At 50.4% G+C, this 11,900-nt stretch overlaps 1 protein-coding gene across 1 annotated transcript; it reads right to left on the reverse strand.

Annotated features, from left to right (window-relative positions):
• Window positions 1–2,438: 2,438 nt before the first annotated feature.
• LOC120041945 (vegetative cell wall protein gp1-like) lies at window positions 2,439–3,353 on the reverse strand (the record flags this gene model as incomplete). Its single annotated transcript, XM_038986819.1, has 1 exon — window positions 2,439–3,353. A coding segment is annotated over one exon (915 nt), but the record flags the coding sequence as incomplete, so codon positions are not given.
• Window positions 3,354–11,900: the final 8,547 nt, after the last annotated feature.

Genomic DNA, 11,900 nt, shown 5'->3' on the forward strand with positions numbered 1-11,900 from the left:
CCTGACTGATGTCTTGAGATGTTGCTTCAATATATCCACATAATTTTCCTACCTCATGATGCCATCTATTTTGTGAAGTGCACCAGTCCCTCCTGCAGCAAATCACCCCCACAACATGATGCTGCCACCCCCGTGCTTCACGGTTGGGATGGTGTTCCTCGGGTTGCAAGCCTCCCCCTTTTTCCTCCAAACATAACAATGGTCATTATGGCCAAACAGTTCTATTTTTGTTTCATCAGACCAGAGGACAGTTCTCCAAAAAGTACGATCTTTGTCCCCATGTGCAGTTGCGAACCGTTTTCTGGCTTTTTTATGGCGGTTTCGGAGCAGTTCCTTCTTCCTAGATGAGCGGCCTTAGGGTTATGTCAATATAGGACTCGTTTTACTGTGGATATATATACTTTTTTACCTCTTTCGGCAACATTCACAAGGTCCTCTGCTGTTGTTCTGGGATTGATTTGCACTTTTCGCACCAAAGTACGTTAATCTCTAGAAGACAGGACGCGTCTCCTTCCTGAGCGGTATGATTGCTGCGTGGTCCCATGGTGTTTATACTTGTGTACTATTGTTTTTACAGATAAACGTGGTACCTTCAGGAGTTTGGAAATTGCTCCTAAGGATGAACCAGACTTGTGGGGTCTGAGGTCTTGGCAGATTTCTTTTGATTTTCCCATGATGTCAAGCAAAGAGGCACTGAGTTTGAAGGGAGGCCTTGAAGTATGTCCACAGGTAGACCTCCAATTGACTCAAATTATGTCAATTAGCCTATCAGAAGCTTCTGAAGACATTACATAATTGTATGTAATTTTCCAAGCTGTTTAAAGGCACAGTCAACTTAATGTATGTAAACTTCTGACCCACTGGAATTGTCATACAGTGAATTATAAGTTAAATAATCTGTCTGTAAACAAAGACCTGTGTCATGCACAAAGTAGATGTCCTAACCGACTTGCCAAAACTATAGTTTGTTATCAAGAAATTTGTGGAGTGGTTGAAAAACGAGTATTAATGACTCCAACCTAAGTGTATGTAAACTTCCGACTTCAACTGTATATATATAAATGCTAACAGACACACACACCAATCCCTAGACCACACCACCAGTGTGTCAACTTGTTATCTAAACAGGCACATTGCTTTTTTCTGTCCTTCCTTATTTTCTTGCAGAAACCCTAGAGAAGACGGAGAAAATAGGGCTGGGTTATTACCACTTACACAAGGGATCCATTCACTTTTGGATGCATAGTGGAGCGCAGAGTGGAGAACACAGTGGAAAGCACAGTGGAGAACACAGTGGAAAGCACAGTGTAGAGCAGAGTGGAGAGCACAGTGGGGAGCAGAGTAGAGAGCAGAGTGGAGAGCACAGCGGAATGCAGAGTGGAGAGCAGAGTGGAGAGCAGAGTGGAGAGCAGAGTAGAGAGCAGAGTGTAGAGCACAGCGGAATGCAGAGTGGAGAGCAGAATGGAGAGCAGAGTGGAGAGCACAGCGGAATGCAGAGTGGAGAGCACAGCGGAATACAGAGTGGAGAGCACAGTGGAATGCAGAGTGGAGTGCACAGCGGAATGCAGAGTGGAGAGCACAGCGGAGAGCACAGCAAAGAGCAGAGTGGAGAGCACAGCGGAGAGCAGAGTGGAGAGCACAGCGGAGAGCAGAGTGGAGAGCACAGCAGAGAGCACCATGGAGAGCACAGCAAAGAACACAGTGGAGAGCACAGCAAAGAACACAGTGGAGAGCAGAGTGGAGAGCACAGCGGAGAGCAGAGTGGAGAGCACAGCAGAGAGCAGAGTGGAGAGCACAGCAAATAACACAGTGGAGAGCAGAGTGGAGAGCACAGTGGAGAGCAGAGTGGAGAGCAGAGTGGAGAGCACTGCAAGGAACACAGTGGAGAGCAGAGTGGAGAGCAGTATGGAGAGCACAGTGGAGAGCAGAGTGGAGAGAAGAGAGGAGAGCAGTATGGAGAGCACAGTGGAGAGTAGAGTGGAGAGAAGAGAGGAGAGCAGTATGGAGAGCACAGTGGAGAGCAGAGTGGAGAGAAGAGAGGAGAGCACTGTGGAGAGCAGAGTGGAGAGCAAAGGGACGTTAGAGGAGGAGAGGAGACAGGAGCACCACTTTTTCTAAATCTCACTACACAGATACACATCCACAAGATTCGTCACAACTGATCGTAGTAAACCTCCCTGGCTCCCATTCCCCTCCTCTCTCCTCCCACTGACCCAGTCACACACACACGCAAACACACACTTACAAGTGGCTGATGATTGATGGGGGGCACTATGGTGGCCTGTCAAAACCTGACCTCTTCAATCACACTGTATATACCCCACTCACCTAGCAACCTCCTGTTCACTCAGGTTAACACACTCACACACTTGCCCATGCGTTCAAACACACACCTCAATAGACAGATTGGTCTCAGTTGGTTGCCAGGGTAATATGGGTCACTGCCTGTTCAACCAACTTTTCACACATCTGAGAGTCAGAAAAAGAAAACAAGAACGCAATGGAATAAAAGGCAGGAAGGTTGGTGGTGAGGGTGAGGGAGATGATGAGGGTGAGAGAGTTGATGAGGGTGAGGGAGTAGGTGAGGGTGAGGGAGTTGGTGAGGGTGAGGGAGATGATGAGGGTGAGCGAGTTGATGAGGGTGGGGTTGGTGGTGAGGGTGAGGGAGTTGGTGAGGGAGATGATGAGGGTGAGAGAGTTGATGAGGGTGAGGGAGTAGGTGAGGGTGAGGGAGTTGGTGAGGGTGAGGGAGTTGGTGAGGGTGAGGGAGTTGATGAGGGTGAGGGAGTTGATGAGGGTGAGGGACTTGGTGAGGGTGAGGGAGTTGGTGAGGGTGAGGGAGTTGGTGAGGGTGAGAGAGTTGATGAGGGTGGGGTTGGTGGTGAGGGTGAGGGAGTTGGTGAGGGAGATGATGAGGGTGAGAGAGTTGATGAGGGTGGGGTTGGTGGTGAGGGTGAGGGAGATGATGAGGGTGAGAGAGTTGATGAGGGTGAGGGAGTTGGTGAGGGTGGGGTTGGTGGTGAGGGTGAGGGAGTTGGTGAGGGAGATGATGAGGGTGAGAGAGTTGATGAGGGTGAGGGAGTTGGTGAGGGTGAGGGAGTTGGTGAGGGTGAGGGAGTTGATGAGGGTGAGAGACTTGATGAGGGTGAGGGAGTTGGTGAGGGTGAGAGAGTTGATGAGGGTGAGGGAGTTGGTGAGGGTGAGGGAGATGATGAGGGTGAGAGAGTTGATGAGGGTGAGGGAGTAGGTGAGGGTGAGGGAGAAGGTGAGGGTGAGAGAGTTGATGAGGGTGGGGTTGGTGGTGAGGGTGAGGGAGATGATGAGGGTGAGGGAGTTGGTGAGGGTGAGGGAGATGATGAGGGTGAGAGAGTTGATGAGGGTGAGGGAGTTGGTGAGGGTGAGGGAGATGATGAGGGTGAGAGAGTTGATGAGGGTGAGGGAGTAGGTGAGGGTGAGAGAGTTGATGAGGGTGGGGTTGGTGGTGAGGGTGAGGGAGTTGGTGAGGGAGATGATGAGGGTGAGAGAATTGATGAGGGTGGGGTTGGTGGTGAGGGTGAGGGAGTTGGTGAGGGTGGGGTTGGTGGTGAGGGTGAGGGAGTTGGTGAGGGTGGGGTTGGTGGTGAGGGTGAGGGAGTTGGTGAGGGAGATGATGAGGGTGAGAGAGTTGATGAGGGTGAGGGAGTAGGTGAGGGTGAGGGAGTTGGTGAGGGTGAGGGAGATGATGAGGGTGAGCGAGTTGATGAGGGTGGGGTTGGTGGTGAGGGTGAGGGAGTTGGTGAGGGAGATGATGAGGGTGAGAGAGTTGATGAGGGTGAGGGAGTAGGTGAGGGTGAGGGAGTTGGTGAGGGTGAGGGAGTTGGTGAGGGTGAGGGAGTTGATGAGGGTGAGGGAGTTGATGAGGGTGAGGGACTTGGTGAGGGTGAGGGAGTTGGTGAGGGTGAGAGAGTTGATGAGGGAGATGATGAGGGTGAGAGAGTTGATGAGGGTGGGGTTGGTGGTGAGGGTGAGGGAGATGATGAGGGTGAGAGAGTTGATGAGGGTGAGGGAGTTGGTGAGGGTGGGGTTGGTGGTGAGGGTGAGGGAGTTGGTGAGGGAGATGATGAGGGTGAGAGAGTTGATGAGGGTGAGGGAGTTGGTGAGGGTGAGGGAGTTGGTGAGGGTGAGGGAGTTGATGAGGGTGAGAGACTTGATGAGGGTGAGGGAGTTGGTGAGGGTGAGAGAGTTGATGAGGGTGAGGGAGTTGGTGAGGGTGAGGGAGATGATGAGGGTGAGAGAGTTGATGAGGGTGAGGGAGTAGGTGAGGGTGAGGGAGAAGGTGAGGGTGAGAGAGTTGATGAGGGTGGGGTTGGTGGTGAGGGTGAGGGAGATGATGAGGGTGAGGGTGAGGGAGATGATGAGGGTGAGAGAGTTGATGAGGGTGAGGGAGTTGGTGAGGGTGAGGGAGATGATGAGGGTGAGAGAGTTGATGAGGGTGAGGGAGTAGGTGAGGGTGAGAGAGTTGATGAGGGTGGGGTTGGTGGTGAGGGTGAGGGAGTTGGTGAGGGAGATGATGAGGGTGAGAGAATTGATGAGGGTGGGGTTGGTGGTGAGGGTGAGGGAGTTGGTGAGGGTGGGGTTGGTGGTGAGGGTGAGGGAGTTGGTGAGGGTGGGGTTGGTGGTGAGGGTGAGGGAGTTGGTGAGGGTGAGGGAGTTGGTGAGGGTGGGGTTGGTGGTGAGGGTGAGGGAGTTGGTGAGGGTGGGGTTGGTGGTGAGGGTGAGGGAGATGATGAGGGTGAGAGAGTTGATGAGGGTGAGGGAGTTGGTGAGGGTGAGGGAGATAATGAGGGTGGGGTTGGTGGTGAGGGTGAGGGAGTTGGTGAGGGAGATGATGAGGGTGAGAGAGTTGATGAGGGTGAGGGAGTTGGTGAGGGTGAGGGAGATGATGAGGGTGAGAGAGTTGATGAGGGTGGGGTTGGTGGTGAGGGTGAGGGAGATGATGAGGGTGAGAGAGTTGGTGAGGGTGAGGGAGTAGGTGAGGGTGAGGGAGTTGGTGAGGGTGAGGGAGATGATGAGGGTGAGAGAGTTGATGAGGGTGAGGGAGTTGGTGAGGGTGAGGGAGTTGGTGAGGGTGAGGGAGTTGGTGAGGGTGAGGGAGATGATGAGGGTGAGAGAGTTGATGAGGGTGGGGTTGGTGGTGAGGGTGAGGGAGTTGGTGAGGGAGATGATGAGGGTGAGAGAATTGATGAGGGTGGGGTTGGTGGTGAGGGTGAGGGAGTTGGTGAGGGTGGGGTTGGTGGTGAGGGTGAGGGAGTTGGTGAGGGTGGGGTTGGTGGTGAGGGTGAGGGAGTTGGTGAGGGTGAGGGAGTTGGTGAGGGTGGGGTTGGTGGTGAGGGTGAGGGAGTTGGTGAGGGTGAGGGAGTTGGTGAGGGTGGGGTTGGTGGTGAGGGTGAGGGAGTTGGTGAGGGTGAGGGAGTTGGTGAGGGTGGGGTTGGTGGTGAGGGTGAGAGAGTTGATGAGGGTGAGGGAGTTGGTGAGGGTGAGGGAGTTGGTGAGGGTGGGTTGGTGGTGAGGGTGAGAGAGTTGATGAGGGTGAGGGAGTTGGTGAGGGTGAGGGAGTTGGTGAGGGTAAGGGAGTTGGTGAGGGTGAGGGAGTTGATGAGGGTGGGGTTGGTGGTGAGGGTGAGGGAGTTGGTGAGGGTGAGGGAGTTGGTGAGGGTGGGGTTGGTGGTGAGGGTGAGAGAGTTGGTGAGGGTGGGGTTGGTGGTGAGGGTGAGGGAGTTGGTGAGGGTGAGGGAGTTGGTGAGGGTGGGGTTGGTGGTGAGGGTGAGAGAGTTGGTGAGGGTGAGAGAGTTGATGAGGGTGGGGTTGGTGGTGAGGGTGGGGTTGGTGGTGAGGGTGAGGGAGTTGATGAGGGTGGGGGAATTGATGAGGGTGAGGGAGTTGGTGAGGGTGGGGTTGGTGGTGAGGGTGAGGGAGTTGGTGAGGGGGAGGGAGTAGGTGAGGGTGGGGTTGGTGGTGAGGGTGAGGGAGTTGATGAGGGTGAGGGAGTAGGTGAGGGTGAGGTTGGTGGTGAGGGTGAGGGAGTTGGTGGGGGAATTGATGAGGGTGAGGGAGTTGGTGAGGGTGGGGTTGGTGGTGACGGTGAGGGAGTAGATGAGGGTGAGAGAGTTGGTGAGGGGGAGGTTGGTGGTGAGGGTGAGGGAGTTGTTGGGGTTGGTGGTGATGGTGAGGTTGCTGGTGAGGGTGAGGGAGTTGTTGAGGGTGAGGTTGGTGGTGAGGGTGGAGGTAAGAGGGTGGGATGGTGGTGAGAGTGAGGGTGGTGTTTAGGGTGAGGGTGAGGGTGGTGTTTAGGGTGAGGTTGGTGGTGAGGGTGGAGGTAAGAGGGTGGGATGGTGGTGAGAGTGAGGGTGGTGTTTAGGGTGAGGGTGAGGGTGGTGTTTAGGGTGAGGTTGGTGGTGAGGGTGAGGCTTGTGGTGAGGGTGGTGTTTAGGGTGAGGGTGGGTTTGGTGGTGAGGGTGACTCTGCTTTTGTGTCAGCAGTCAAAATTTTCTGAATGTGATTGTATTTGTTTGTTGAATATGATAAACTTTTTGTGTTTGTTTATTTGTGTATGTTATCTTCAGGTTTGAATTAGGGTTAAGGTTCAGGGGTTAGGGGTTAGGTTTAGGGATAGGGATAGGGTTAGGTTTAGGGATAGGGATAGGGATAGGGGTTAGGTTTAGGGTTAGGGATAGGGTAAGGGGTTAGGTTTAGGGTTAGGGATAGGGTTAGGTTTAGGGTTAGGGTTAGGTTTAGGGTTAGGGATAGGGTTAGGTTTAGGGTTAGGGATAGGGATAGGATAGGGTTAGGTTTAGGGATAGGGATAGGATAGGGTTAGGTTTAGGGTTAGGGATAGGGTTAGGTTTAGGGATAGGATAGGGTTAGGTTTAGGGATAGGGTTAGGTTTAGGGTTAGGGATAGGGTTAGGTTTAGGGTTAGGGATAGGATAGGGTTAGGTTTAGGGTTAGGGATAGGGTTAGGTTTAGGGATAGGGTTAGGTTTAGGGTTAGGGATAGGGTTAGGTTTAGGGTTAGGGATAGGATAGGGTTAGGTTTAGGGTTAGGGATAGGGTTAGGTTTAGGGTTAGGGATAGGATAGGGTTAGGTTTAGGGTTAGGGATAGGGTTAGGTTTAGGGTTAGGGTTAGGGATAGGATAGGGTTAGGTTTAGGGTTAGGGATAGGGTTAGGTTTAGGGATAGGGATAGGATAGGGTTAGGTTTAGGGTTAGGGATAGGGTTAGGTTTAGGGATAGGGATAGGATAGGGTTAGGTTTAGGGTTAGGGATAGGATAGGGTTAGGTTTAGGTTTAGGGTTAGGGATAGGATAGGGTTAGGTTTAGGGTTAGGGATAGGATAGGGTTAGGTTTAGGGTTAGGGATAGGATAGGATAGGGTTAGGGATAGGGTTAGGTTTAGGGTTAGGGATAGGGTTAGGGTTCAGGGTTAGGTTTAGGGTTAGGGATAGGGATAGGATAGGGATAGGGTTAGGGATAGGATAGGGTTAGGTTTAGGGTTAGGTTTAGGGTTAGGGATAGGGTTAGGGTTCAGGGTTAGGTTTAGGGTTAGGGATAGGGTTAGGGTTCAGGGTTAGGTTTAGGGATAGGATAGGATAGGGTTAGGTCTAGGGTTAGTGTGTGTGTGTGTGTGTGTGTGTGTGTGTGTGTGTGTGTGTGTGTGTGTGTGTGTGTGTGTGTGTGTGTGTGTGTGTGTGTGTGTGTGTGTGTGTGCATATAAGAAAGAGACATAGAGACAGAGGGAATGAGAGCAGATGAAAAACAATGTATATATTCTATGAGAAGTAGATTAATCATATAAATAGACATGTATGGAAACAATGTTTACAAAATGGGTGGAATTTGCTTAAAGGGAAACCTCTTAAAGGGAAACCTCTTAAAGGGAAACCTCTTAATGGGAAACCTCTTAATGGGAAACCTCTTTAAGGGAAACCTCTTAAAGGGAAGCAGAAAAGTGATTTGGTTTTGTAATACACATTCCATTCTCTTGGCCTGGGTTCCTTCTCTCTTTACTCTCTTTGTTTCATGTTTTTCTATTAGTGTGTTTTTTTTTTTTTTGAGCAGTCTGTCCATGTGAACGTGGTCATTGAGTCCTATGAGAATGAATGTACGCATCTGTAACTGTTGTATATGCACACAGGATTTTCCACTATTAGTTACCTAAGAGATACGGTGTAATGTGATGTGGAGAACAACCGCAGTTCGGAAATCTGTGAGTCAGATTCCACTAATGAGCTGGAATGCCTTTCAACCCTCTCTACGTTGTCGTATTCTACTTCCCCTGAGGTAGAGCCATGCCCAACCATGTGTTTCCCTCGGAAATATATGAGAGAGATAATGATTATTAAGGGACACTGACACTGTATGTGTGTGTACATGTGTGTGTGTGGGGGGGGGGGGGGGGGGGGTCTGTGATTCTGTCTGTCTGTCTCCCTGTCTGTTTTATCTGTGGCAGTGATCGTGTCTGTGAGTGTAATCCGGTGTGGATTGTGATGGGAACATTATCTATCCCCTTAGACACGCTCCCAACACATTTCTCCGTTGGAACGCTGCTGCTCTGCCGTCACGGTAATAAACACGGGGAATTCACTCCGACACACAAGAACCCCGGGCAGGTTTTATGAAAAGGAGATTGGTATATATGTTTTTTTACGTAACACACACACATACACACACATGCACAAACACACACACAGAATACCAGGATTTTGGAAATAGAGATCACATTCAAATTCTATCTTAAAGAGAGACACAAGGGGAGACAAATGTGTACATGTGTTTTTAATCTAGCAGAAAGGATCCCACAGTTTTTCAATTTCCAACCCAGGCCTTTGATAATGCCTTACACATTACTGTTTTGATAGCGTTGGATCTTCCTACCCAACCCATGAATTTAGTCAGCAATTGAGTGCCAGTCCATCAAAAAGAAACCGGTCCTCCCCTGAATGGTTTGAGAGAGGATTACAGAAATACAACGGTAAAGGGTGTCCATTCAACACACACATGCATCATTCACTCATTTGTTAGACTTCAGGAAGAGAGAGAGAGGAGAGAGAGGAGAGAGAGGAGAGAGAGGAGAGAGGGATAACCTTAGAGAGGAGAGAGATGAGAGAGAGGAGAGAGGGATAACCTTAGAGAGATAGATGAGAGAGAGGAGAGAGGGATAACCTTAGAGATAGATGAGAGAGAGGAGAGAGGGATAACCTTAGAGAGAGAGGAGAGGGATAACCTTAGAGTGATAGATGAGAGAGAGGAGAGAGGGATAACCTTAGAGAGATAGATAAGAGAGAGGAGAGAGGGATAACCTTAGAGAGATAGATGAGAGAGAGGAGAGAGGGATAACCTTAGAGAGATAGATGAGAGAGAGGAGAGAGGGATAACCTTAGAAAGAGAGAGAGGAGAGAGAGGAGAGAGGGATAACCTTAGAGAGAGAGAGCGGAGAGAGAGGAGAGAGGGATAACCTTAGAGAGATAGATGAGAGAGAGGAGAGAGGGATAACCTTAGAGAGATAGATGAGAGAGAGGAGAGAGGGATAACCTTAGAGAGATAGATGAGAGAGAGGAGAGAGGGATAACCTTAGAGTGATAGATGAGGGATAACCTTAGAGAGATAGATGATGGATAACCTTAGAGAGTTAGATGAGAGAAAGGAGAGAGGGATAACCTTAGAGAGATAGATGAGAGAGAGGAGAGAGGGATAACCTTAGAGAGAGAGAGGAGAGAGAGGGGAGAGAGAGGAGAGAGAGGAGAGAGGGATAACCTTAGAGAGATAGATGAGAGAGAGGAGAGAGGGATAACCTTAGAGAGATAGATAGGAGAGAGGGATAACCTTAGAGAGAGAGGAGAGAGGGATAACCTTAGAGAGATAGATGAGAGAGAGGAGAGAGGGATAACCTTAGAGAGATAGATGAGAGAGAGTAGAGAGGGATAACCTTAGAGAGAGAGAGGAGAGAGAGGAGAGAGGGATAACCTTAGAGAGATAGATGAGAGAGAGGAGAGAGGGATAACCTTAGAGAGATAGATGAGAGAGAGGAGAGAGGGATAACCTTAGAGAGATAGATGAGAGAGAGGAGAGAGGGATAACCTTAGAGAGATAGATGAGAGAGAGGAGAGAGGGATAACCTTAGAGAGAGAGAGAGGAGAGAGAGGAGAGAGGGATAACCTTAGAGAGATAGATGAGAGAGAGGAGAGAGGGATAACCTTAGAGAGAGGAGAGAGAGGAGAGAGGGATAACCTTAGAGAGATAGATGAGAGAGAGAGGAGAGAGGGATAACCTTAGAGAGAGAGAGAGAGGAGAGAGAGGAGAGAGGGATAACCTTAGAGAGAGATAGAGGAGAGAGAGGAGAGAGGGATAACCTTGGAGAGAGAGAGAGGAGAGAGAGGAGAGAGGGATAACCTTAGAGAGATAGTATCAGAGGAATGAGAGGGGAGAAGGTACTAGGAGAGAGAGAGAGGAGAGAGGGGAAACCTTAGAGAGATAGATGAGAGAAAGGAGAGAGGGATACCTTAGAGAGATAGATGAGAGAGAGGAGAGAGGGATAACCTTAGAGAGATAGATGAGAGAGAGGAGAGAGGGATAACCTTAGAGAGATAGATGAGAGAGAGGAGAGAGGGATAACCTTAGAGTGATAGAAATATGATGAGGGGACAAGTTTAAGCCTGAAACTCATTGCTCTAAGAAACACACTCTCACAAAGTCTCATGGACACCCTAGAACAGCGCAAAATAACATTTTGGAAGCGATCAGCGTTATGCATCTCAGTAGAAAAAAATAGCAACCCATAAATAGTCATGATGTTTCATTTAAAAGTGGAGTAGCCTGGGAGGGGAGAGTAGATGAGATGAGAAGAAAGGAGAGGGGAGGAGATCGGAAGAGAAGAGAGGAGAGGGGAGGAGATGGGAAGAGAAGAGAGGAGGGGGGAGGAGAAGAGAGGAGATGAGAGGAGAAGAGAGGAGATAGGAGGACATGGGAAGAGAAGAGAGGAGGGGGGAGGAGAAGAGAGGAGAGGAGAGGAGAGGAGAGGAGAGGAGAGGAGAGGAGAGGAGAGGAGAGGAGAGGTGAAGAGAGGACATTGGAAGAGAAGAGAGGCAGGGGGAGGAGAAGAGAGGAGATGAGAAGAGAGGACTTGGGAAGAGAAGAGAGGAGAGGAAGGGGAGGATAAGAGAGGAGATGGGAAGAGAAGAGAGGAGTAGAGAGGACATGAGAAGAGAGGAAATGGGAGGAGACGAGAGGAGCTGGGAAGAGAAGAGAGGAGAAGAGAGGACATGGGAAGAGAAGAGAAGAGAGGAGGGGGAGGAGAAGAGAGGAGAGGAGAGGAGAGGAGAGGAGAGGAGAGGAGAGGAGAGGAGAGGAGAGGAGAGGAGAAGAGAAGAGAAGAGAAAATAAGAGAGGAGAGGGGAGGAGAAGAGAGGAAAGGAGAGGAGAGGAAAGGAGAGGGGATGGGATGGGAAGAGAAGAGAGGACATGGGAAGAGAAGAGAGGCGGGGGGAGGAGAAGAGAGGAGATGAGAAGAGAGGACATGGGAAGAGAAGAGAGGAGATGAGAGGAGAGGAGAAGAGAGGACATGGGAAGAGAAGAGAGGAGGGGGAGGATAAGAGAGGAGATGAGAAGAGAAGAGTGGAGAAGATAGGACATGGGAAGAGACGAAGGAGATGGGAGGAGAAGAGAGGAGAGGAGAGGAGAGGAGAGGAGAGGAGATGAGAGAGAAGAGAAGAGAGGACATGGGAAGAGAAGAGAGGAGGGGGGGAGTAGAGAGGAAATGAGAAGAGAGGACATGGGAAGAGAAGAGAGGAGGGGGGAGGAGAAGAGATGAGATGGGAGGAGGGGAGAGGAGAAGAGAGGAGATGGGAAGAGAAGGGAGGAGAAGAGAG

The sequence above is a fragment of the Salvelinus namaycush genome, unplaced genomic scaffold, assembly GCF_016432855.1.
Source record: "Salvelinus namaycush isolate Seneca unplaced genomic scaffold, SaNama_1.0 Scaffold585, whole genome shotgun sequence".
In the NCBI taxonomy this organism is placed as follows: domain Eukaryota; kingdom Metazoa; phylum Chordata; class Actinopteri; order Salmoniformes; family Salmonidae; genus Salvelinus; species Salvelinus namaycush.